This window comes from Podarcis bocagei (genome assembly GCF_964188305.1).
Source record: "Podarcis bocagei genome assembly, chromosome: 2".
Classification (NCBI taxonomy): domain Eukaryota; kingdom Metazoa; phylum Chordata; class Lepidosauria; order Squamata; family Lacertidae; genus Podarcis; species Podarcis bocagei.
The window spans coordinates 5,781,171-5,808,647 of NC_138126.1; the positions used below are offsets into that span (position 1 = coordinate 5,781,171).

The 27,477-nt window shown below is 45.6% G+C and overlaps 1 protein-coding gene and 1 pseudogene across 2 annotated transcripts; both read right to left on the reverse strand.

The window, feature by feature from the left end:
- Positions 1–26,788, reverse strand: LOC308578780 (rab11 family-interacting protein 1-like; the record flags this gene model as incomplete). Its single annotated transcript, XM_081179340.1, is given in 6 exon segments — positions 1–314; positions 1,883–1,988; positions 7,346–7,395; positions 7,398–8,185; positions 17,666–17,901; positions 26,748–26,788. Coding segments are annotated over 6 exon segments (1,440 nt in total). The 3' UTR covers positions 1–95.
- On the reverse strand, positions 3,890–5,589 carry LOC308578786 (annotated as a pseudogene). Its single transcript has 2 exons — positions 5,532–5,589; positions 3,890–4,854 (listed from the first exon to the last, which is right to left on the reverse strand). The product of its transcript is annotated as an uncharacterized misc_RNA (transcript).
- Positions 26,789–27,477: the final 689 nt, after the last annotated feature.

The window sequence follows — 27,477 nt, forward strand, 5'->3', positions numbered from 1 at the left end:
TAAATAATAATCTCTTTCGGTACAAGCAGCTTTTCCACATTCACTACTTCCAAAGTTTGAGTAAGGAAGCCACTGATTAGGTTAAATTGGTTCCTTCACATCTTTCCAGCTTTCTTATTCACATGAGCTTGAGCTCGAAGAATGTTAGGGGTTTCCTCCATAACTCTGACAAGCAAGTTATCAATGTAGTCTTCCAGCTCGCGCACCTGCTGATCTCGCTTTGCAATCACATCTTTCTGCTTCAAGACCAGCTGGATCAGCTCGCTGTGTGTCAGCTGACCATAAGCATAGGCGGGATCTGAAGGATCATATTTCTTTAGGAAGGAAGAATGAACAGGTTAAAGTCATTTTGATATCAAGCACTGATGCAAGGATCAGAAGGAAGGTATAGAAACCTTTGGTTTCTTTTTTTAAAAAAAGATATTTATTAAAAGTTTTTAAGATATGACAAGAAAAAAGAAAAATAAACATACATAATAAAAAACAGTTAAAAACACACATTAATTTTCAATAACATGACTTCCATACACTTATTTCCTCGGACCTCCTCATACCTCCCTTCTTTGTATTCCAGTTCGATTTGTTAGTTCAGCAAATCCTTACCATTAAACTTTTACCCATTTGTAAAACCTCTTTTTTTCTCTCTCCATATCTCTTAAAACATTACAGCTGGAAACCGCTTAGTTTCTATCCAACATCCTTCTAACATTCATTAATTTTACAATGTTTCTGTAAGTAGTCTTTGAATTTTTTCCAGTCTTCTTTCACCGACTCTTCTCCCTGATCTCAAATTCTGCCAGTCATTTCTGCCAATTCCATGTAGTCAATCACCTTCATCTGCCATTCTTCCAGGGTGGGTAGATCTTGTGTCTTCCAATACTTTGCAATAAGTATTCTTGCTGCTGTTGTTGCATACATAAAAAAAGTTCTATCCTTCTTTGGCACCAATTGGCCGACAATGCCCAGGAGAAAGGCCTCTGGTTTCTTCAGGAAGGTTTTTTCTGTTTTTTTTCAGTTCATTATATATCATTTCCCAGAAAGCCTTAATCTTTGGGCACGTCCACCAAAGGTGAAAGAATGTACCTTCCGTTTCTTTACATTTCCAACATTTGTTATCGGGCAAATGATAGATTGAAATTGCAGAGTTTTGAGAAATTAAAAAACAAAGTTGGAGACTGGCTTCATTATTATCAGATAATGGAGACATAGAAACCTTTGGTTTCAGGGATTACTGGGGAATCCCAGGAATGGTGTCAGAGCAAAGCATCTTAAAAGCTACTGAAGATTCACAAAAAACTAGAATTTCTGGATTTGCCAGTAAGTACTTTTATGGCATGCAGACAAATGTGCATACAAGGTTTCTGTACACCTGCCTTCAACTATTTCTTCCCAGTAATAAACATGGAAAAGTGAAGATAAGACCCTCCTCATAACATGCGAAAAGTACTAAATAAATACAAAGCAGCAGCAGTAGTGGTTGTTTCAGTTAAGTGATAATAATTCAGGTTCTGTGCTCAAACTCCAAACAGATCATTTGCAATACTAGTTGGAGGCACTAAATCACTAAACCTTGCTTATCTGAAAACAAAAATCCCTTTCAGGCCAAAGTCCTTTGGTGAAGATAGCAAATTTTGAGCCTGGGGAATTCATACCCACTCACAGATCTAAACTTGTGTCAGTAAAAGGCTCAGAAAATTGCCCAGATGGGTAGGATAGCAGGGGCAGGGGGAATCGTACACCTAGAAAACTTGAACACATTTCTGTCTCCAAACGACTATGCCCCTTTGCAGTTTGTCTAATCCCGCCAATAAATTTACAAGCTTCCTAACTGAAGGCACAGACCACCCAATTAGGTTTTAAAATATAGTATGTCTTAAATTACCTTTATATCGGCTTCATTTTGGTTATCCAAGATCTTTGATGTTATGCTCTGGTTTTTTGCAGATGATTTGCTTGTTGTAGTATGCATTGGTTTCACAGGATGAAGTCTGAAAGAAGCACACACAATTAGTTCAGGCAATCCTATAGTACTTTGTACCTGAACAATTTTGTGCAGTTCTCCTTTTGGTCTGAAGGGACGTGGGTGGCGCTGTGGGTTAAACCACAGAACCTAGGACTTTCCGATCAGAAGGTCGGCGGTTCGAATCCCCGCAACGGGGTGAGCTCCCGTTGCTCGGTCCCTGCTCCTGTCAACCTAGCAGCTCGAAAGCACACAGTGTAAGTAGATAAATAGGTACCGCTCCAGCGGGAAGGTAAACAGCGTTTCCGTGTGCTGCTCTGGTTTCGCCAGAAGCGGCTTAAGTCATGCTGGCCACATGACCTGGAAGCTGTACACCAGCTCCCTTGGCCAATAAAGTGAGATGAGCGCAGCAACCCCAGAGTCGGCCACAACTGGACCTAACAGCCGGGGTCCCTTTACCTTTAGCTTTACTTTTGGTCTTGCATGAAGCACCGCATGCACACATGTTTCTGCTTTGGCTTCTAAAAAGAATAAAGTACATTTTCCGCTTCTATGTACCTCTATTAGTGCAAGTTTAGATTTTATATTTACTGTTAAAACAGAAGATTTATTCTGCCCTCCTCTCTACACTTCAAGACTGATTTAGAAGCTCTCAAATGAAAAGTTTGACTTACCTATTTATTTATATCCCTTCAAGGACCCTGAATACCCCCCCCCCATTTTCCTCACTACCACCCTGTGAAGTAGGTTAGACATAGAGATAAGAGACTGGCCCATCACTGAGTGGAATCCTAGTCTGACACTCTTGATGGTTCAAAACATCTGTTCCTCCCCCCACCATAAAATAGGGTTGGTTGGTTGGATATTTGTGTAGTTACCCAGATGTTTAGCAAGTGTAAAAAATAGAGTTTTCAACAAAGTTTATTGCAAAAGTTTGCCTTGATTTCTTTTTTAGTTAAATTACACCCGTGGAACACATCAGAAATCTAGGTAACACAAAACCTGTGCCGCAGTAAACTGCACTGCACTTATGATCACAACTAACACCGCTTTTTAAAAAAGTTAAGCATTTATCCAACTGCTGCTTTCACTTATTTTGGCAGAACATGAAAAATATATTTAGTATTTTAACAGGACAGTGGGTTTAAAAAATAAAGTAAAATTAGAGGTAAAATATGAAGTGCTGGTTCCAGTTTATGATACCTTTATTGTCATGTCACAACAATGTGAAAATAGAGTCTGATTACTGCCTAAGCAAAACAAACCTTTCCTCAATTTTATTCCTTCATTGACATTGCTACAAGAAATAGATACAGATCAACAGGGAAAGATTTTCACCTGTCCATAGGACACAAAATCCCTTACTGCGTTAAAAAGGGGAGGGAAGAATCAAAGCCATGCACAGTATAGCACTTGAGCCTTTATCTTTGCTCCCCCCACCCCACCCCACCCCCCCGCAATTCCTCTCACCTGAGCTTAGCAGGATAAGTTCCGTCACTCTGCAGATTCTGATTGGGATGTGTTTCAGAGGGTGAAACCCATGCCTGGAGCAGCTTCTTCTTGCCAGAGGGATCCACTTTGGTACCCAAGCCCTCTGCTGTAGCTTTTTTCGTAGGCTCTGCTCTATTACAGCCAGAAGCATCAGATTGGAAAGAACTAATAGAGTGAGAAGAACTGGGCAGAGGGGAAAGATGAACAGGCTTAACAGAGAACTCAGGACTATCACCCTGTCTATTTTCTTTTAAGCTGTTAGCGTTCTTCTGCTCCAATCCCTTTACCTCATGGCTTGCATTTTCAAGGGCTAGTGCTGAAGGTGCAACCAATGGTTTGTTTAGTTCAAATCCATCATCAGGAGCACTTGTCTTCATGAGAAGCGATACAGTCTGCCTCTCATCAGTCGCCTTTTTATTTGCTGTCAGCTCTCCCCGCTCAATGGAGGACCGTAACTCTGAGGAACCATCTCCACTCCTGGACAAATCTCCAGAAACTGCAATCTTTTCAGTTGTTGTTTGTTGTTGTTGTTTAGTCGTTTAGTCGTGTCCGACTCTTCGTGACCCCCTGGACCAGAGCACGCCAGGCACTTCTGTCTTCCACTGCCTCCCGCAGTTTGGTCAGACTCATGTTTGTAGCTTCTTTTCAGTACCCTGGGGATAATCACTCAGCTGCTCATCATCCAATCCCAGTTCTGGAATAACAGAAAGGGTGGTGGGTTTTTACATTCAGATCTCCAGGGATCAAATTGCCAGGATCTATCTGATTAGTTAAACCTTCCTTTTGGGGCTTCTCTGAAGGCACAACATGAACGTGCTTGGAATCATCATGGTTCCCTGCTAAGGAGGAAGTAGAGAAAGATGCTGGAGGAATGTTAAAACTTTCAGAGTCCTCTCCCACTTTAGACACGGGAGGATTATCAATATCAGAAAGCTGAAAAGCAGAAGGCTCCAACTGAAGAACAGAAGTTGCAGGAACAGGCAGGGGAGACTTAGCAGAGTTTGAAGAATCCTCTATCTGGGATTCTTGTTCCCTTTTAGGAGCAAATGGTTTATTTTCATTCCCAGAAGCAGAAGAGGTAGCAGCAGCTATAAAGCATTCAGTATCTTGCTTGGATTTCTGTCCTCATTTTGTAGTGAACGGATTGTTGTCACTAGCAAACCTATCAGTGTCCCGAGGTTGCTCTTCTGGATCAAATTTAGGGACAAAAGGGTTGTTTTTATTAGAGTGATAGGAAGGAGAAAAAAGGGCAGCAGAAGGAGGTGCAGAAATAGCAGAAGTGGCTTTGGTTTCATCCTCTGAAGACACGCCCAGTCTGTAAAAAGGGACAAAATAAAACCTGTCAGTTGCAGATGCAACGTAAGACAGGCAGAAACATTTTGAAGACCAGTTTAACAAGGCTGCTGCATGTTAAGCGAATAGGAAAGGTGTAGGGTTTTAGCAAATGTTACGGAAATTACGGGGGGGCACATCTTTAAAGTTACATATTACAAATATTATGCCTGAATGTATCCTTTCAACTTGACAGCTCAGGGAAGTCACCTAGCTTTAAAAATAATATAAAATCATCTCCTTTCCCAGTTTCCTCCATTCCAAAGCTATTTTCCCCTTGAAAAGGGACTCCAGGAAGTTCTCAGAGGTGACAATTGCTGGGCTCATTGTTAGCCAAAGGAAGCCAAATCTCATCACCTGACTCGCCTCAGGCTCCAGACATGCAAAGGAACTTCTATTCTACTTTTGGGTGGTGGGTACTTAAGACATATTTGTCTATGCTAATCTTAAGTCTTGCCCTGCCATGTCTGCTTATGCTAATCTTGTACCAAGGACTTGTCTGGACATGTTTGCCAAGGTTGAACTAGTGTAACCCCTGTCTACCCCTCCCCTTTTGTGACATGCGAGTGATGTAGCAATGATGCTGTACGAACTGTATTCTGGGATGTGGTGGGAAAGTTTTAAAAGTCTTTGTCACCCCATCCTCGGGGTTCAAATTTGCTCTTTGAACCTATTGTGCAATAAACTTTGGTCTACAGCTATTTGCTCTGGTTGGCTGGACTCCTTCCTTTATTCTGCAGGGACCCACGGGCTCTGCCGGACGAGGAGCTGGGTGACTGAGGAGCCTCACTCCTAGATTTTTCCATAACAGCAAACCACCCCCTTCATATTATAATTTACTTTTTAACAGCAGCAAATGCTTATAAAAGAAAACAACACGTTGCCTGAATGAAAGTATTTTGTACATTTAAAAAAATCTATCAGTAACATCTCTTTTCAATAGAACACCTTTTTAATCCCAATTACATTATAGTATTATCATAGTATTAGTAGTACAGCGAAATATACAAAGCACCAAGCATACGGGAGTCAGGCAGGGAAAAAAGTGGTGCCTCTGTGACACACAGCTTCCATGCAAAAGCAACGTTTTATCCAAAGGTTGCATTCCACCAAGCCATAAAATTTGCATTTTAGATTGCTGAAAGGTGCAAATTTTAATCATTTTGCAGGAGCTGAACAGAAACAAGGTCACCCAACAATGTTAAAAGAATGTTGTTTCACTAGTTACAACTGTAAAGAAAGAGATATAAGTTTAAAGTTAGAGCTATAGGGAGCAATTCTCCCACATGCACCAGTGTCAATAACATAAAAACAAAGCCAGACACAAGATCTACCCACCCTGGAAGAATGGCAGATGAAGGTGATTGACTACATGGAATTGGCAGAAATGACTGGCAGAATCCGAGACCAGGGAGAAGAGTCGGTGAAAGAAGACTGGAAGAAATTCAAAGACTACTTACAGAAACATTGTAAAATTAATGAATGTTAGAAGGATGTTGGATAGAAACTAAGCAGTTTCCAGCTGTAATGCTTTAAGAGATATGAAAAAAAAAGGTTTTACAAATGGGTAAAAGTTTAATGGTAAGGATTTGCTGAACTAACAAATCGAACTGGAATACAAAGAAGGGAGGTATGAGGAGGTCCGAGGAAATAAGTGTAGTGGAAGTTATGTTATTGAAAATTAATGTGTGTTTTTAACTGTTTTTTATTTTGTATGTTTCTTTTTCTTTTTTTGTTATATCTTAAAAACTTTCAATAAATATCTTTTTAAAACAAACATAAAAACAAAGCCAAGTCACTAATGGTGTTCACAGCACTTATATACATGTCTGAATATTTAAATATCAACTTATGAACAAATACACCACAAGATCACGTAATCAGCTAATATGTGGCAGCCTTAAATATTCAGGGGCTTAGGAGGCAACCCATTTTGATTCACTTTTCTGAGTCTTTCCTGCTCCATCTCAGTATTCCTCCCACCTCTACTTTCAGACGACAGAAGAGAGATAATATCACACCCCTCCCCAACTCAAGCAAGAAGGAACCACGAAGGACAACTGCCAGTAGCACTGGCTGTTTCTTCACGAAAGACAGCTGTTCTCTTTCTCCTTCCTGATTTAGAACTAATGCTTTAAGTCTGGGATTCCTCTCCCTGTAAGTTGGGCAGTGGGGAGAAGAGATAGAAAGAATCGAGTTCAGCCAGCTGGGATACATTCTCTGCTAGACAGCATTCCATCCTGGAGGCAGAAGAGGGACTGACTCGCTCTCTTTGCCCTCCCCTTGCAAGAAAGTGGATCACCTTTGTTCTGAAGGCAGCATGCACTGTCATTTCTCTCCTTTCAAGAAGGCTAGAGACAAAAACCCTACAAATTACCTGCAGAGTTACTAGTCAACTGAAACCTACACAGGGCATGCCTGCCTTATCAGGAGGAAAATTCTTACTCGCCCTGTAAAGTAGATATTTTCTATGACATACAATGAAAACCACTGGGTGGCAATAGCCTTCAAGCATCTCAAGATCTCAATATTCCACTGAGAAGATCATTTCTCAAGACTAACCTGGGCTTGACGGGTTTGGTCTGAGATGGTTTCACAGAAGCTGAGGTTTTTTTTCTGGCTTCTCTTCTGCTGAGATGTTTTCATCAAAAGGGTTCAAGGATGCCTTTGTGATTCGGAGATCCGCAGTGCTGCTCTTACCTGAGCTATGACCTCTTCTGTTATCCACAGGGACTTCAAAAGGATTTGCTTCTTTCTTGGCCAACTCTTTTTCATTACGTTCTACTTCCTTCACCTTCGGGGCGGTGTCTGCATTCCTCTCTACTTCCTCACTAACTTTAGCTTCTTCTTTTCCTGTCATAAGAGACAGCAAGCCAGATTTCTTGTTCTCCTGCTTTTTGTTCTCTTTGGTTTCTTTTGGAGTGTCTGAAATAACTGGAGTGTCGCTTTCTGGCATATCCCCAGCACTCAGCAACTTGTATGATGGTAGAGTCATGGCTTTAAAGGACTCCAGTGAAGAAGACCTTGGTGGTCCTTTGTCAGATGGTAGTCTTCCTGTCATTTCAGGTTCCTTACTGGGTTCAGAAGACAAGTTCTCCTGGGACAAAAAGAGCCGTTTTCGCTGGGATATCTGAGGGGAAGATAGAGTGCTGTCTTTTGGAAGAGTATCACTTTTGGGTCCACGCTCCTCCATGTAAACATGACTGCCATTGATACACACATTGGACCGGGAAATGGGGTCACTTTTGGACTTCAGTCCACCAAATAAAGAATGTACATCCTTCTTGGTGTTACTGGAGGAGATTTGGCTTAGTTGCTTGTTATCTGCACTACCTGTTCTCTTATGAGACTTGGTGGAAGGTGGATAAAGCAGGTTATCTTCAGTTCTATTTGTGGAGGGTTCTGAAAAGAAAGAAATCAGCATCAGAATAGTGAAAGCACAAGTCCCAATACTACTGAAAATACTAATACCTAATCCAGCCCTAGATCAACTGATGGCTCTTAACAACAGCAGTACACTGAGGTTGGGGACCACTGAGACCCACCTGCTTCCTACTCATTTTCAGCTATTAGAGACACAGTCATGAAGACACTTCTATTTCTTCACAGCTTCCAAGCACTGCCTTTAAATAATACAAGAAGTCCAGCTTTAACTATTATGAAGAAATGGCACATTTTACTACTTAGCACACCTTGTAAATCACAGAACTGTTTAAACATTTGAGAAATTTGTTCTCTTTTCAATCGACAATACTTACTCTCTGAAACAGGAGTTAAAGTGTCATCATCACTATCACTCCATCGCGATGAAAAGTCACTGGGATTAAGTCGAACTCTATCTGTAACTGGTTGGAGAGAAGGTAACACAGACACGGACTGAGAGAGGTTGCTTTTCTGTAACCCAGGTTTGGAGAATAAGGTCTTAAACTTTGATTTTTTTTCTTTTCTTCTTTTTTTTAAATTAAATTTTTATTGAAGTTTTAACAAATCACCACAATACAATAACAACACCATAACAGTAACATACTAACAAACACACACACATAAAACACACACGTATAACTCCAGTTTTTACTTTCTTTTAGCTTACTTTCACGACTTCCTCATACCTTCCCTTTCTGTATTCCAATTTCAAATTCAATTGTCAGCAAATCCTTACCCTACTTTTACTTTTTTTTAAAAAAAATTCTTCTAATTATCCCTTACCGCTTTTAACCCCTTAATACCCAATCCAGCATTTTTCTAACCTTCATTAATTTTACAATATTTCTTTAAATACTCTTTAAATTTCTTCCAATCTTCCTGCGCCGTATCTCTTCCCTGGTCACGAATTCTGCTCGTCATTTCCGCCAGTCCCATATAGTCTATCACCTTCAGTTGCCATTCTTCCACGGTGGGTAATTCTTGCGTCTTCCAGTACTTTGCGATGAGTATTCTTGCTGCTGTTGTAGCATACATAAAAAATGTTCTGTCCTTCTTTAACACCAATTGGCCGACAATGCCCAGGAGGAAGGCCTCTGGTTTCTTAGGGAAAGTGTACCTAAGTACCTTTTTCAATTCATTATAGATCGTTTCCCAGAACGCCTTGATCTTTGGGCACGTCCACCAAAGGTGAAAGAATGTTCCTTCAATTTCTTTACATTTCCAACATTTATTGTCGGGCAAATGATAAATTTTTTTCGAGCTTGACTGGGGTCATGTACCACCTGTATATCATTTTCATAATATTCTCTCTTAAGGCATTACACGCCGTAAATTTCATACCTGTGGTCCACAACCTTTCCCAGTCAGCAAACAAAATATTATGACCAATATCCTGTGCCCACTTAATCATTGCAGACTTAACCACTTCATCTTGTGTATTCCATTTCAACAGCAAGCTATACATTCTTGACAAATTCTTAGTGCTGGATTCTAACAAATCAGTCTCTAATTTTGATTTTTCCACCTGGAAGCCAATTTTTCTATCTGTTTTAAACACTTCCATTATTTGACAGTGTCAGGGCTGCCACTCAGTCCCAGCTCACATAGGACCACGTTAGCCAGCGTTCAGGTTAAAAGAGTCTTTATTGGATTACAAGTTCCATTTCCAAACTGCAATGTGCAGCCCTACTTCTTCTAGGTCAGACCGGCGAAGACCCGTCTGAGTCTCCGCCTCTAGCACACCAGCTTAATACCCTAGCCTTGCTCCACCTCCTGCGCCTTTCCTTCCGTCTCTGGGTCCTTCTGCCCCCCGGGGTCTCTTCTTTCCTACTCTCTTCTGACGCGGACCCCCCTGACCCTTCCGCCTCCTTGCGGCGGGCTTTGGGACCTGGCTCACTCTCTGGGCTGCTTACTGCGCCAGCTTCCGCTACATTTGAACTTGGCGCGCGCGCCCAACTCTCAACCTTCCTCTTGATCGTTTCGTCGCTCCCCGAGGTGGGCGTGACTACTCCTGACTCATGCCCTCCCTCCTTCTGAAAGCCTCCGGAACCCGACCTCTGGTCCCCTTTCTCCCCGCTGCTCCCAGCTGGGTACGTGGGTCCCGATCTCCAACTGCTGCTCTCTGATCCCTCTCTGGACCCTTCTTCCTGGGGTGTCCCCCTGCTTTCCCCCCTTGCTCTGACCGCTGGCGCTCCCTTCTGGGAATCCTCGGACTCACTGGATAAGCTCGGCGATCTCGGTTCGTCATCCCCACTCATCTTTCCTTCGTATTCCTCCCCCTCGCTCTCTGTCTCCTCCCTTCTCTGCGTCTCTGCTCCTGAACCCCTGACATCCATCCCCCCCTCGAAGCCCCCCCTTCCCCCCTCCCCACTTTCAAGGGTGGTTGCAGGGTGCTCCATCATCACAGGAGTGAATGCCGGATACAGTTCGCTCCTCGTCGCTGGCCGCCAACTGAAGACCTCCGAGTCTTCCTCCTCGCGTTCGTCAACGTTGAGCTGCTCCGCCTCCATTTCAGTGCCGCCGTGCTCGAAACCGAGATCCTCCCCGCACACGTCCATGTCAGTCTCTGCGTCGGTCGCTTGACCTGGCATCTCCAGCCACCTCCGGCGCCACTGCTCCTCTGGCCGATCGTCCCACCAATACGAGGTGTCGGACGCCGAACCCTCCGGTGACCCCTCTGGGGAAAGTGTGCGCTGTGCGGGCTCCCCGTCCGAATCGAAGCCATGGAACGTGCTGGAGGAAAGTGTGGGCGTGAACAACCAGTCGTCGAAGAAGCCTGCTGGCATGGGTCTGTGTGGGAAAAGGGCGTGAAACTCGTCCTTGAGCAGGGGTTCCTCCAAAGCATAGTCTGGCACCCAGCTATTAGCACTAGCCCGGGTGCCCTCTCTGGCTAGGAGGTATTCCACTCCGTCTTCCCCCCATCTGGAGTCCAAAATCTCCGTGACTTCGTTGATGGGGTCCTGCTGTGGCAATCTTCCCGCCTCCGACCGCTCCTGAGACGGACTCGGTGCTGTTCCTGGTTCCTGGAACCTGTGAGGTGTCCTGTAGGGAGTGAGCACCGACCTGTGGAACACCGGATGCATCCTGGAACCCTCCGGTAGCACCAGCCTGAAAGCTACTGGGTTGATCTGCGCTTCGACTTGGTATGGACCGAGTTGCTTGTGACCCAACTTCTTTTTGGCTAACGATCTGGTCGGCACTGCGTGGGCTGCCAACCAGACCCAGTCTCCCACTCGGATCTCTTCGCCAACCCGCCTGTGCTTGTCCGCTTGCACCTTGTATGCGTGCTTCGCTAGCTCCAGCTGCCGTCGGAGTTGATCGTGGACCTCCTGCAACTCAGACGCGAAAGCGTCCGCCGTCTGCGGTTCCCCTTCCCCCACTCTGTCCAGTCCCGGGAAGGTTCTGGGATTCCTCCCATTGTTGGCGAAGAATGGTGTCACCCCTGTGGACACGTGCTTCGTGTTGTTGTAGGCGAACTCGGCGAGCGGCAGGTAGTCCACCCACGTCGCAGGCTGTTGATTGGCATAGCATCTCAGGTACTGCTGCATGATGGCATTGACCCTCTCCGCTTGCCCGTTGGTCTGCGGGTGTCTCGCTGATGTCAGGTTGATCTTGACGTTCAGGAAGCCCATCAGCTTCTGCCAGAAATTCGAGATGAACTGGCGACCGTGGTCGGACAGTATAGACCGCGGCAGCCCGTGCACTTTGAACACGTGATCTATGAACAGTTTGGCTGTTTGTTCTGCCGTGGCCACCTTCGCACACGGTATGAAGTGTGCCATCTTGGTGAACAAGTCCACCACCACTAGTACAGCTGTCTTGCCTCTCGAGCTGGGTAGATCCGTGACAAAGTCCAGGGCCACCCTCTCCCACGGTTCAAACGGCGTTTGCAGCGGTTCGAGCAGTCCCGCCGGTGGTTTGTGCACCGGCTTGGCCCTCTGGCAGGTGTCGCACCTCGCGACGTAGTCCGCGACTTCCCCTCTCAGTCTGGGCCACCAAAAGTCCCTTGCAACTAATTCCACCGTTTTTTCCGTGCCAAAGTGCCCGGCCGTGGGTGCGTCGTGCAACTGCTGCAGTACCTTGGCGCGAAGTTCATCTCCCGGCACGTAGATGGCCCCTTTACGTAAGAGCAAGCCGTCCCGTATCTGGAACTCGTCGCTCTTCGCCGTGCCCTTGTGCACCTCGGCCATCTTCGCCTGCGCGAATGAGTCGTCCTGCAACGCCCGCCGCACCGCATCCAGGTCTACTGTGGCTGAAGCGCACGCCCACGCTGTTGGCGCGAAGATGTGCATGGCTGCCGCTGGCGTCGCCTCTTCGAGGTATTGCGGTTTTCGGGACAGTGCATCCGCCATGATGTTGGTGTCGCCTGGGACGTACTCTATTCGGAAATCGAAGTCAGCAAAGAACTCCGCCCAACGTATCTGCCTCTGGTTCAGGAACTTCGCCGTGCGCCAGTGCTCCAGATTCTTGTGGTCCGTGCAGACCTGCACCGTGTGCTTGGCGCCGATCAGGAAGTGTCTCCACGCCTTGAAGGCTGCATGAATGGCAAGCAACTCCCTGTCCCAGATGGTGTAGTTCTGCTCCGACTTGCTGAGCTTTCTGGAGTAGAACGCTCCCGGCCTCCAGACCCCCTGTGGGTCCCTCTGCAGCAGGACAGCTCCCACTGCTCTATCGGACGCGTCTGTCTCTACCCGCATCGGTCTGCTGGGGTCGATATGCAGCAGTTGCTCTTCCGACGCGAAGAGACGCTTGAGTGCCTGAAAGGACTGCTCCGCCTGCTCCGTCCAGATGAATTTCTTTTTCTTGGAGCTTAGCGTGTCCGTAATAGCCGCCGTCTGCATCGCGAACCCTTTGATAAACTTGCGATAGAAGTTGGCGAAGCCGACAAACCGCTGGACCTCCTTCCGGTTGCGCGGGCTCTTCCAATCCAACACCGCTCGAACCTTGGCGCTGTCCATGGCTAGCCCCTTGTCCGACAACTTGTAACCCAAGAAATCCACCTCCGTCGTGTCGAACTGGCACTTCTCCAGTTTGGCGTACAGTCTATGCTGCTGCAACCTCTCCAGCACCTCCCGAACGTCTTGGTCATGCGCTTGCTGCGACTCGGAGAATATCAGGATGTCATCCAGAAAGCAGACGCACTTCTTGTAGAGGAGTCCCGCCAACACATGATGCATGAAAGCTTGAAAACAGTGAGAACCGTTTTGCAATCCAAACGGCATCACTCTGTACTCGTAGGTGCCCAGAGGCGTGAACATGGCTTTCTTCCACTCATCGCCCTCCCTCATGCGGATGAGATTGTACACCCCTCGCAGGTCCAACTTGGTAAACACGCGTCCCTTGCGCACCGTCGCCAGTAGGTCGTCAATCCTGGGCATGGGGAAATCAGAGGGCTTGGTCATCTTGTTCAAGAGGCGAAAATCCACCACCAGCCTTTTTTGGGGTGTGTCCTTCTTCTTCACAAAGAAAACAGGACTGCCCCCTACTGCCCTGGACTCCCGGATGAAACCGCGCTCCAAATTGTGATCTATGAACTGTTTGAGTTCCTGTAGTTCATCCTCAGACATGGAATACAGCTTCCCCTTCGGTAGCGTCGCCCCTGGTAGGAGGTCAATCTTGCAGTCATATTGCCTGTGCGGTGGTAACTTGTCTGCCTCCTTCTTGCAGAAGACCTCCAGAAAGTCTGCGTATTTGTGGGGGACTGCTTGCAACGTTCCCAACTGCAGTTGTGATTCCTCCTCCTCTCCCTCCTGTCCGGGCAGGATGCAGTGTTCTGCGCAGTAAGAGGAGCCGAAGATCAGCTGTCGCTGGTACCAAGCCAGTGTCGGACTGTGCCTGTCCAGCCAACTCATGCCCAACACAATGGGTGTGTCCGACAGTCGGGTGACGTTAAAACTGATGACTTCCCTGTGGTTGCCAAGGCGCATCACCATTGGCGGCGTTTGCTTCACCACCTGCCCCCCCAGCAACTCTCTGCCATCCACTGTGACGACTTGCAGGGGCAGAGTGGCCGGTAATAGCTGTATAGCGTGCTGCTCCACAAAATCCTGTGCTATAAAGTCTGCGTTGCTTCCAGAATCCACAGAAAGCGGGACTTCGATAGTGACGCCATCGGGCAGCTGGAGAGATGCTGTGAGTTGCACTACTGGTTTGGGTGGGAGGGGGTCCGTGGGTTGCAAGATCGCTGGGGACTGCTTCAGTGATGCGTCTGGCTGGGCCCCAGTGCCTCTGTCTCCAGCCAGACATCGTCGTTTCCCTGCTGGTGTTCGCTGTGTTGCGTGGCCGCTTTCACCGTTGCGGAGGCTGCAGTGTGCTTGGAGCTCCTCTGGGGACACTCTTTCGCCAAGTGTTGAGAGCTTTCGCATATATAACACTTCCTGGTCCCTCTAGGAGGTTTAGTCTTGACTGCCGCCGGTGCAGGGGCTCTGGTAGCTGACGGAGCCCTGGCGCCTGCCACCTCCATAGGTTCCACTCCCCCTCCTGGCGGAGGTGTGGATTGCGCACGCGCAGCTTCCCTGGGAACGAAAGAGAAACTTCTCGCTGCTTCGCGCCCTCCACGTCCTTCGTCTCTGCACCAGGGACGTTCTTCCAGCCTCACCCCCACAGTCAGCGCCCTTTGGACCACCTCCTGCGTGCTCCGGGGCCTCTCCCCCCCTCGCAATTTCATCTTTAACAGCACTGCTCAAACCCTCCCAGAATAGGTCTCTGACTGGGGGCGAATCCCGGTCCCATTCCAAGGCACTGACCAGCGCAAAAAAGCGGGCGTGATACTGGCGTACGCTCGCCCTCCCTTGTTTCAGTCCATGAATCTCCCGGCGGGCAAGATCCACGTCAATGGTAGATAAAAAGCACGCATCCATCGCTTTGATAAAGGCATCTGCATTCTGAAACGCCGGATCTTTATCCCTCCACAAATTGCGTAGCCACGCTTTAGCATCCCCATGCAAATGGGATAGTATAAACCCCACTTTCTCTTCCTCATCCCTAAAGTCTTTCGCCAGCAGTTGCAGTGCGCACATTACGTCTGCTCGAAAATTGGGGTACTGTTGTAAATTCCCATCGAAGTGAGCCACAAGCCCTCCTGCTCTCCGTGCCAACCCAACCCCCTCCGGTCTGGGTCCTGGCTGCCCATGCTTAACCAATGCTTCAAACCTGGCGTGGAGATCTCTGTAGGCGGCTGCCGCATCCTCCTCCCTTTTCTTGGATGCCTGTACCTCCGCGTTCAATTGGGTCACTGCCTGTTGCAGCGCTGAAATTTTCTCTGCTTCCGTCATCTCTGCCAACCGTTGTGAGCTCGTTCCCAAACACCAATTTCCTCCTCTCGCTGCTTCTGCCTCCGCTGCGAGGTATCAGGTGTCCGAAGCTTAAAAGAGACGGGTCTTACTGTCAGGGCTGCCACTCAGTCCCAGCTCACATAGGACCACGTTAGCCAGCGTTCAGGTTAAAAGAGTCTTTATTGGATTACAAGTTCCATTTCCAAACTGCAATGTGCAGCCCTACTTCTTCTAGGTCAGACCGGCGAAGACCCGTCTGAGTCTCCGCCTCTAGCACACCAGCTTAATACCCTAGCCTTGCTCCACCTCCTGCGCCTTTCCTTCAGTCTCTGGGTCCTTCTGCCCCCCGGGGTCTCTTCTTTCCTACTCTCTTCTGACGCGGACCCCCCTGACCCTTCCGCCTCCTTGCGGCGGGCTTTGGGACCTGGCTCACTCTCTGGGCTGCTTACTGCGCCAGCTTCCGCTACATTTGAACTTGGCGCGCGCGCCACAACTCTCAACCTTCCTCTTGATCGTTTCGTCGCTCCCCGAGGTGGGCGTGACTACTCCTGACTCATGCCCTCCCTCCTTCTGAAAGCCTCCGGAACCCGACCTCTGGTCCCCTTTCTCCCCGCTGCTCCCAGCTGGGTACGTGGGTCCCGATCTCCAACTGCTGCTCTCTGATTCCTCTTTGGACCCTTCTTCCTGGGGTGTCCCCCTGCTTTCCCCCCTTGCTCTGACCGCTGGCGCTCCCTTCTGGGAATCCTCGGACTCACTGGATAAGCTCGGCGATCTCGGTTTGTCATCCCCACTCATCTTTCCTTCGTATTCCTCCCCCTCGCTCTCTGTCTCCTCCCTTCTCTGCGTCTCTGCTCCTGAACCCCTGACAGACAGTAATGAAACCAGTCTCTCACTTTCCCTTTTAGTTTTTCAAAACTTTGCAGTTTCCATCTATCCCCTTCTTGTTCCAAAATTTCTCCATATCTTGGCCATTTGGCCTCCATATTAAGTTTTTAAATGGCCTTTGCCTCCACCGGTGACAGCCACCTTGGAGTTTTACTTTCCAACAAATCTTTATATCTAGTCCAAACATTATATAGTGCTTTCCTGACAATGTGGTTTTTAAACCCTTTATGAACTTTAACCTTGTCGTACCAAAGATATGCATGCCACCCGAACATATTGTTGTACCCTTCCAAATCCAAAATGTCAGTGTTCTCAAGAAGCAGCCATTCTTTCAACCAGCAAAGAGCTGCTGATTCATAGTAAAGTTTTAAGTCTGGCAGGGCAAATCCGCCCCTTTCTTTTATATCAGTTAGTATCTTGAATTTTATTCTTGGCTTTTTGCCCTGCCAGACAAATTTTGCAATATCTTTCTGCCACTTCTTGAAACAATCCATCTTGTCCAATATTTGCAAAGTTTGAAACAAAAACAACATTCTAGGCAACACATTCATCTTTATAACTGCAATTCGACCCAACAAGGAAAGCTTCATATTTGACCAAATTTCTAAGTCTTTTTTGACTTCATTCCAACATTTCTCGTAATTATCTTTAAACAGATTCAAATTTCTTGAAGTCATGTTGACACCCAAATATTTCACTTTCTTAACCACAGTTAACCCTGTCTCATTCTGAAACCTCTCTTTTTCCGATGATGTTAGATTTTTTCCCAATACTTTCGTTTTTGATTTATTCAACTTAAATCCTGCAACCTGACCAAAGTCCTGAATTAACTCTAAAACTCTTTTTGTACTAGATTCAGGCTCTTGCAAAGTAAGTACTAGGTCATCTGCAAATGCTTTCAGTTTATAATGTTTCGCTCCGACCTGTACACCTTTAACCAACTGGTCCTTCCTAATCATGTTCAACAGCACCTCCAGGACCGATATAAAAAGCAATGGAGAGATTGGGCACCCCTGACATGTCCCTTTTTCTATCTTTAGTTCATCTGTAACCACGTTATTTACAATAAGTTTTGCTTTTTGTTCAGAATATATCGCACCTATACCATTTTGAAACCCTTGGCCTACCCCCATCCCCCGGAGGTTCTTCATCATAAAATCCCAAGATATGTTATCAAAGGCTTTCTCGGCATCCACAAATATCAGGACTGCTTTAGTATTAATGTTCAGTTCTAGCATTTCCAAGATATCTACAAGATATCTATTTTTTTTCTTTTCTTTCTCATTTGACTCTTCCTCACTGTCAGCCGGGGAGTGACTAATTCTAGGAACAATAGCTGAAGCTGTGTCTGGCAATCCATTGCCTCGTTTCCCCTTTAGCTTGTCTTTCAGCTTGCCAAATGGTGTCCGTGACTTATCTTTCATGGACAGATCAAACATGCTGGCTGTCATGTTGCTCCTCATGAATTGGATATCCACCTCAATCTCACCTCTCTCTTTTTCCTTCTTTCCTGGTTTGAAGTGAAGCTTGTACCACCTGTATAAATAAAGAACAGCAAAAGTTCAGCATCAGGGGCTTAAATATTTCCTACCCACCCTTTCCCCATAAGGTGTCAGGGTATGTAATGTATAAAATAGTTAATTTTTAGTTCAAGCTAAACAGAGTCAGGTTCTCCGTGTAAGCAAAATGCCAGGTAGGTCTGTAGACTGATATTAGTGGCATTTAAAATAGGCGCCGACTCCATGGGGCCTGAGGTGGCTCGAGCCCCCTCAAAAAAATTTTTGGGGGGCTCAGCCCCCCCAATAATCTAGGGCGCCCTTCCAGCAGAGCGCCGCCGCCGTCCCCCGCCTCCTCCCCACCTGCTCCCTCGCCAGCCAGCCAGCCAGCCGCGCGCCCTAATCGGAGAGCCCCGGCCGTCCCCCGCGAGATTAGGGAATCCCCGGGGGCGGGGGCTCCTGCCTCGCTGCTTCGCAGCACCACCGCCACTGCCAAGGCACTGCCGGAAATTCCGCGAGAACAGGGGAATCCCGACTGGCCACACCTCCCAGCCAGCCAATCGGCTGGCTGGGGGGCGTGGCTTGCCCTATTTAGGGCCGGAGCCACTTTATTTGCATATTCATGAGCTTATTTATTATTCATGAGCTTTCCCGCCCCCCCCCCAATATTTTTTATAAGTCCGCGTCCCTGGCATTTAGCCAGCAAAGGCCATTTTCAGAAAAGAAAAGAAAAGAAAAAGTAAAGGGGAAGTGGAAGAGAAGAGAAGAGAAGAGAAGAGAAGAGAAGAGAAGAGAAGAGAAGAAATAGCCTATTTTAAAAGGAGAACATGCTGTTATGAAATAATTTATCCATATTACCACATGATTCTCAGAAATAGTTACTTTGGAAGCATCATGCAAAGATTTCTAAAATGCTAAAGACGTCACTCCTGGAACAGTTCTGTGATAAGAAACTGGTAGCCGGCATACCACCAGTATGTTGGGCATTTTCCCAAGATGTCTAGAAAAAGTTTGTTTTCTCATCCAAGTGAATATTCACAGACATTCTAACACAGGCATAGGCAACCTCAGCCTTCCAGATGTTTTGGGACTACAACTCCCATCATCCCTGACCACTGGTCCTGTTAGCTAGGAATGATAGGAGCTGTCATCCCAAAACATCTGGAGAGCCGTTTGCCTATGCCTGTACTAACAGAAGATATAATTACAGCTAACTCGCATCTTATGCAGTGGTTACATTCCTGGCCATTGCACATAAAAGCAAAATCACATAAAGCCAGGAACCCTCAGAACCAGGTGTCTCGCTTACCTGGTTCTCGGCAGTGTTTCCTCCACTCTCCATTTGTTTGTTTGTTTGTTCTGCTCCATCCCCACCCCCCGGCCCAAATCAGCAACCACGTAGGTAAAATAAGCATTGTGAGTTACCTATATTTCAATTTCCTCTTTTCTGTCACAGGACCTCAAAGCTAGATTAAGTGTGTCATGTGTCACATATTTACAGACTTTGTCTATAGTTTCATGGTTCTTAGTTAAGAATGTTCAGCTGATTTGGGCCCAGTGAGAATACTCCCTCTTGCATGTGGCACACTGTGTTGCCAGCTACAGCCCTGTGGTCCCTGAAAATTTTAGGTCAGGTTATAAACTAGAAGATTTTCACAATCTGCTGGAAGCTGCTCCTGTACTATTTATATTAAAACGCTCAACACTATTTGTTACTAGATCCATTCCTACTGAATATGTCCACTGTACTTTGGGACCATATAACCATCAGAAATAAACATTTTCTAGTACATACTAAAACTATATTTCAATAAAATAAAATACTTGTTCCCAAAAGCATGTGCCTGTGTGCTTATGGCTCCAGCAGGAGCAAAGAGACATGAAGCCTCTTAAAATAAAGTTTTAAAAAAGCAATTTGGTTCATTTAAATGAGATATACTAGCTTTAAAAAGATGCCCAAGCATCTAAATGCTGGTTTTACACGCAAGAAGTTTGCCTTTACAGACTTTATGCTCCAGCTATTATGGAGCCACAGATATGTGAAAACACCACAGGCCCTGGAGATTTTAGATATGGTAGACAACAGTTCCTCCCCTTTCAATCACCTGAAATCATTGACCTGGTTGAGGCAAGGTGACAGCATCAGCCAGAGGATGTGGGTTAAACCACAGAGCCTAGGACTTGCCGATCAGAAGGTCAGCGGTTCAAATCCCCACAATGGGGTGAGCTCCCGTTGCTCGGTCCCAGCTCCTGCCAACCTAGCAGTTCGAAAGCACATCAAAGTGCAAGTAGATCAATAGGTACTGCTCCAGTGGGAAGGTAAACACCGTTTTTGTGCGCTGCTCTGGTTCGCCACATGCTGGCCACATGACCCAGAAGCTGTACACCGGCTCCCTCGGCCAATAAAGCGAGATGAGCGCCGCAACCCCAGAGTCGGTCACAACTGGACCTAATAGTCAGGGGTCCCTTTACCTCTTAAGAATAGACAAATCCATTCAGCAAGCTCCACACTCCATGTAGGGCAACAGGAACATGGAGTACAAGCCCACAGTCCAAGTCTTATATTCAAACATTACAGTATTAATTTTTCTACCAAACCTCAAAACTATGTACTTAGGGCTCTCACTGCATAAATATTGCTATGTCAAATGAATTATGCCTCCTCTCAAATAAGGAATAAACTATAGGAACCACTTAGCTATTCTTTGGTGTTTGCAAATGAGATTGTACAGTGTCAAGAACAATTAACAGTGCACCATTCAGGAAACGTCAAGATCTATGGGTGATATCTGATCATGTCATACTAAGAGCAGGCCCACAACAATCAAGAGTCCTTAGTCATTGATTACAACAGGTCTACTCACAAGTATGACATGCTTAGAATCAACCCCTCTTTGATTACCTGACAAGTCTATAATCCAGTGTTGTGACTGATTACAAAGGGAGGGCTGAAGAGATATTCAGTGCCAAGCTCATCCCTCTTTAAAGTGCATAGGCAGAAAATGAATAATGGCTACAGTAAAAAGCATGAAAATTAATCCGTCCATGTCTTCAGACATCACTTTGATTGCTGTTTGGCTGCCTGCATTTGTAGCTCAGATTTTCAACAAAAAAAATTTTTTTAATCACAGTTGATCTGACTGGAAGCCAAAAGTGCATATACAAGCTTAAGCTTGCAAAAAGCCATGCTATACCTTATAGTTGCTATCTTCAAATAGTTCAATTTCCCATACAATGGTCAATATGGATTTCACCCCAAATGCCTAGTGATGGTGGATGTATTGTTTTATTAGGAAACCTACAAAAGTTAATCCTTTGGAAACTTTAAACTCATATACTGGGCTAGTGCCCCACCCAGAGTAAGGGGCCACGATGTAAAGTTACCCTTTAAAAATTAAGGGGCAGATGGAGATACTGAAATTAAGAATTCAATCTTCAACCCAGGACTAAAATCTATAAAAAATAAAATCAGAAAAAGTCTCCAGTTTTTTTAGTCTGCAGCAGAAATCATATTGCAGTAATTCTGACTATTCACATCTTCCAGCAATTTATGCAGCAGCATAAACAGAATCTTTTGTAACTGAGGAATCATAGAATCATAGAGTTGGAATAGACCACAAGGGCCATCGATTCCAACCCCCTGCCAAGCAGGAAACACCATCAGAGCACTCCTGACATATGGTTGTCAAGCCTCTGCTTAAAGACCTCCAAAGAAGGAGACTCCACCACACTCCTTGGCAGCAAATTCCACCATCGAACAGCTCTTACTGTCAGGAAGTTCTTCCTAATGTTTAGGTGGAATCTTCTTTCTTGTAGTTTGGATCCATTGCTCCATGTCCGCTTCTCTGGAGCAGCAGAAAACAACCTCTGCTGTGGAAGGCAAGTGAGAGAAGGAATAGGGCAACTTTTGTAATCTTGTCCAAAACAGTATCATTTTTCCCTCCCCCCATAAAACCTTTACCCAAGGTTGGGGCATCTGCTTTGCATGCAACAGATTGCCGATTCAAGTCACAGTATCTCCCGCTGGGGCTGGGAATGTCCCTTGCTTGAGACCCTGGGTACTGAAATGACTCATCTTCCTTTCAGATGCAAACCATTGACCAAATGTCTAGAAGATCAGCACTCAAACAAGGACCAAGATCAATGTTTTCCCAAGATTATCACTTTCCTGTCTTATGAAGACTTTATGGGGATTCTCTTGTCTTCCTTTACCTTATTATTCTCCTTAATCACATGCTTTGTGTTAGGAATTTTCATCAAATACTCAAGAACTCCCATAGTCAAAGCCAACAACAGGGACCTTTCCTACACCCTCCTTGTATCCCTCTTGCTCTCCTTTTTGTCCTCCTTGCTCTTCATTGGCCAGCCAAGAAAAGCCACCTGTCTTCTCCAACAAATTGCATTTGTCCTCATCTTCTCAGTTGCTGTCTCTTCTTTGTTGGCCAAAACCATTACCGTTGTGCTGGCTTTTCTGGCCACAAAGCCAGGGAACAGGGTGAAGAAAAGGCTGGGGAAGACTCTGGCCAATGCTGTTGTCCTTTCCTGTTCCAGTGTCCAAGTTCTCATCTGCACCATCTGGCTGGGGACCTCTCCCCCATTCCCAGAAACTAACATGCACTCGCAGCCTACAGAGATTATCCTGCAATGTAATGTAGGGTCTGCTGCCATGTTTTATGGTGCCCTTGGCTACATGGCTTCCTGGCTGCCCTCTGCTTCACGGTGGCTTTCCTAGCCAGGAATCTGCCTGGGGCCTTCAATGAAGCCAAGCTGATCACCTTCAGCATGCTGGTCTTCTGCAGTGTTTGGGTGTCCTTTGTGCCCACCTACCTGAGCACCAAGGGGAAATACATGGTAGCCGTGCAGGTCTTCTCTATGTTGGCCTCCAGTGCTGGGCTTCTGGGCTGCATCTTCATGCCCAAGTGCTACATTATATTACTCAGGCCTAGTCTGAATACAAAGGAGCACCTGACAACAAAAACAAAAGATGGAATTTGATTCTTAATGCGCTTTTCCCACCAAGGGAATCTGTGTGCAGCACAATACTTATGAAAATAAGCTATTTCTCTTTCAGGTGTTTATTATGACCTGCTCTTATAACTATTTTTTAATATATCCAAAACCTAACATGTCATTTCCAAAGTGAATGCACAGTCATCCCAGGACTGTCAGAGGCCCTTTTGATTTAATGTATCACTAAATAGGAACCCTTTTCAGGACTTGATTCAAATATATCCTCTTAATATGCCCAGGTGATCTTTATATCTGTGTCACCCTGACCGGTGTTGCATGATCTTATTTTCCACAAATAAATTTGTATATGTAACTTATGTGCCACACACAGAGTCTGACATTCTATTCCTTTTGTGCAGAAGGAAGTGGATTTGGCACAAGGCTGCACAACTGGAATATCCAGTGGAAAGCTGGATATGTTTCAAAGTATTTCACTTTGTTTTTGTGACCACTTACTTCTGCCTCTATGTGAAACATAGGGATTCTCTTCCCTGATATATAATGTCAGGAATGAGACAGCTCTCAGTGAAGATCAGCCACAGGTTGCAGAAAGCAGCCAGGAGCAGGGAAGGTTAGGGGTTACTCAGGCAGACCATCAGCTCGCTTCAACTCCTCCAGCCCTAGGAATGCAGGTTGCCAAGGGGATGACTGATAGCGCGCGAGAGGGGGAACGGAGCCAACACTCTTCGAAAGAGTGAACAGGCGGGAAAATAGGCAGTGGCAGTTTGTCATGAAAAGAGGAAGTCAGAGCTGAGTCAATTAGTTCGCGCCATCACTGTATGGGAGGTCTGTTAGACAGGAAGATAAACAAAGGGCGCTGGTTCAGTATATTCTGTAGAAAAAGAAAGGAGAGTTCAGGAAGGGTTATCATGATTAATGACGGACGTTCGTTACAGCCACCGGAGTTATCTGTTGTTGTTTTTCAATAAATCCTCTTTTTAATTACCTTCGCATACCGTGTTATCAAGGTGAGAACCTGGACTCCTGATATATAGGGAAGTTCCACAGGAGGTTTTGCAATTCACCATTTTAAACCTTAAACCTGCACAAATGTATTGCTTCCGACCGTTTCTTGTCGGTCCGCAAAATAATCTGCTCATAAAGGAAATTGAAGACGAATTCTGAAAACTTAGAGATGTTCTATCTTCCATGTTCTTGAGTGGGAAGATGGCCAGAGCTGAAAGGGGCTGCGCTCCTCTGGGTGGACGAGGTCCACAGCTTTGGGGTCCAGCAACATTGTCACTGGAAGCTCAGATTTCACTGCCCACGTTAGTGCTTAAAACCCTTAAATAACTTGCCCCCCCCCCAATATCTTGATAGGTCATCTTCATCCCTACAGATACTCCTGAGTGTTATGATTGTTGTGATTTGGAGAAATGGGTGAAATGGCACAAAGTTCTTGGTCCATATCTTGAGCAGCCCTCCCTCCACATCTGAATGATGGTTAGAGTTAGCTGGATGCCTGGAGCTTGACTCATCTGCCCTCCCTTTCTCTAGGGAATGTGTGCATGTGCAGTGACGGGTATAAAGCCAAGGTTGGATTCCACAGCAATTCCACAGCTACAGGGAACCAGGCAGAGGGCCTTCTCGGTAGTGGCACCTGCCCTTTGGAACACCCTCCCATCAGATGTCAAAGAGATAAACAACTACCTAACATTTAGAAGACATCTGAAGGCAGCCCTGTTTAGGGAAGTTTTTAATGTTTGACATTTTAATGTATTTTTCATCTTTGTTGGAAGCCGCCCAGAGTGGCTGGGGAAACCCAGACAGATGGGTGGGGTACAAATAAATTATTATTATTATTATTATTATTATTATTATTATTATTATTATTATTGGCAGGAGTGCAAGGTATCAGCAGAGAAGCTGAAGGTTATTTACTGTGTGTTTCAGTGCAGCATAGTGAACTAGCATGGGGAAGTACTAGTGGATAATAATAATACTAATTTTAATAATTTTATTATTTATAGCCCACCCATCTGGTTGGGTTGCCCCAGCCACCCTCTGCATACTTCTATCTTTACAAGGATTACTTCTAAGACCAGAAGAACTATATTGTAGTAGATGAGTTCATGATGTAACTGTGAGATATTCTTGGCAGCCTGCCCAGAAGCGTAAGTCTGCCTCAGAGACAGTAGTCTGCCCAGAGACAGCCTGTTGATTGGTTAACAGTAGGTGTAAGATAAGGATTGGTTGAGCTCAGCCAATCAGTGTTATACTGTAACAGAGCAGCTATATCGATATGTCTGCGTTCTGTGAGTCTGCCTGCCTGTGGTGGTTATAGTATGAGGGATTGGTTAATGGCAGTTTGCTGTGAGAGTGTATATGCTGTTAACGCTCTGTATCTGTATATAGTAATCTATGTGTTTATTACTGTTTACTACAATAAACACTAGTTGTAGCTTTCAAGCCGTTCTTTCCTTCATTGTCTGAAAGGACAGTGTTCAGACTTCAATCGGCTTCCAGCAATTTTGGGGGGTGCCAGCCTGGAAGAGGGTTTCCTAACAAAAATCATATACATCCAGAGATCAAATTCACTCTTTTGTGTGGAATCTCATCTCTTCCCCCACCCTATTTGCTTTTAAAGATGGAAACTCCAGCAAAGCTACCACTCCACTGAACTAATCCCCCCATCATGGGCATAGCCCGGTGGGCAGGGGCCAGCTGCAGTGACTGGTTGCATAAGAAACTGACTCCTGTTGAAATAAGGCATTGTCTAGACCCATTGTTCAAAACTTTACTTGCAGAACTTTCTTCAAAACAGAACAAAAACATCAAAGATACATCCAAATAATTCCCTGCAATACCGTATATTGTGCAAGTCCATTTTCTTAGAAAGGAAAGAAAATTCCAAACAGACCTATAAGAAAATATCTCCTTTCCTTACAGCCTCCAATTAGCCTGAGGTTGTTCACCTGGAGAACTTCATTTACATCCATATTCTCACAGCTTGGGAAAAAAGACTAAAGGCAACTCTCTTTCAAAATGGTGATTTGCATTTCAATACCTTTGTCACTGAATCTAAGGTTAAACACTCACATGTTAGCTACCAGAAAACAACAGAAGTCCATTATCATCCCATCAAAGCAGTTCATAGGCCCATGTGCCCCCAAACCACATCCCTGATACCAGCAGGGATCCCTTCTCCCATCCTTGACATTATTTGTGAAATAAGCGTTATGTTGCAGCTAGTAGAATAGGTTGTGGGGTGTGAGTGATGGGACTGCTTCTTGGGTTTTCAGATGTGCACATAGGCCCAAAAATGTCCTGAAAATATATATTGATTCTGGCTTATCTGGTGATGTATCTTAAATAAAGGTCATTCTAGGGTCACCTTTTCGCTCTATGACCTTTTTCACAACATATTGCCTCATCAGTGACAGCTTGTGAATCATAGAGTTGGAAGGGACCCTAAGGGTCATCTAGTTCAACTCCCTGGAATGCAGGAATCTCAGCTAACGCACCCAAGACAGATGCCCATCCAAACTCTGCTTAAGAATCTCCAAGGAAGGAAAGTCCACAACCTCCCAAGAGGGACCATTCCACTCTCAAACAGTCTTACTGTCAGAAAGTTTTTCCTGATTTTTAGTTGTAGTCTCCTTTCCCTTAACCTGAAGCCACTGGCTCGAGTCCTACCCTCCAGAGCATCAGAAAACAAATTGTGATGTTTTCTTCCAGCTCTGCAGCTGCTCCTCAAGCTCCACAGTGATTCCCCGCATAATTATCATAAACATAGTGATTGATTCCTTTTCTTCTTGGCAAAACTGAAGCAATGTACCCACTTTTGACACAAAGAACAGATATTTCAGAAATGAAAGCTTGAAATGCCTGCTGCGCATTTAAAGACCTCATGTGCCATCGAGGGCTTTGACTTACCTTCCAGGCAGGTAGGGATTCTGCCAGTGTGAAAGCGTCATATCATCCCTTTCCTCTCCTCTCAATGTCACTGGGGCTTCAGTCTTGCTGGAGACTCTGAGCTTCATCTAGTTAGTTTCTTGCTAAGTTGAGAGCAGTGACAACAGACAAAATGACAGGAGGCAGACCCAGAGGGATGCTCTTATTGATGTTGTTGTTGCTGCTGCCGCTTCCCTGTGCAGCTTCTAGGATGCGGAAAGCAAAATGCCCACTGAACTTGGAAAGGGATCGTCCAGATGCAATGAATTATTATGAGCCAGGAGACCACCTCATAAGTGGGGTCATATCTACATTACCGACAGTTCATCCTGAACACGATTTCCTTATCCCCCCTTGCAATTACATTAAAGGGTAAGATGTACTTTCTCTTTGCAATTTCAGCATAGCAGATAAGATTGTGATTAATGGGTAGACATATACATAGCATTGTCTTTAATACTGTTGTGCTTAGCTGTGATTGCCCAGGTCTCTAATGCTTATCTGCCAGGGACAAGTCCTGCTTTCTAGAATTTGCCCATTGAAGACACAAAATATATGTGCATTGCTTCCCTCCTTACTTTTTTCCACTGGAAATAAACCAAATTGATGGTGAATCATGAAAAGCCAGAGATCATCTGCATCCCAACCTCTTGGCTTGGGAAATGTGAAGATGGCCTGATCTGCACTCCTCTGAAAGGAGCAGGACTATAGC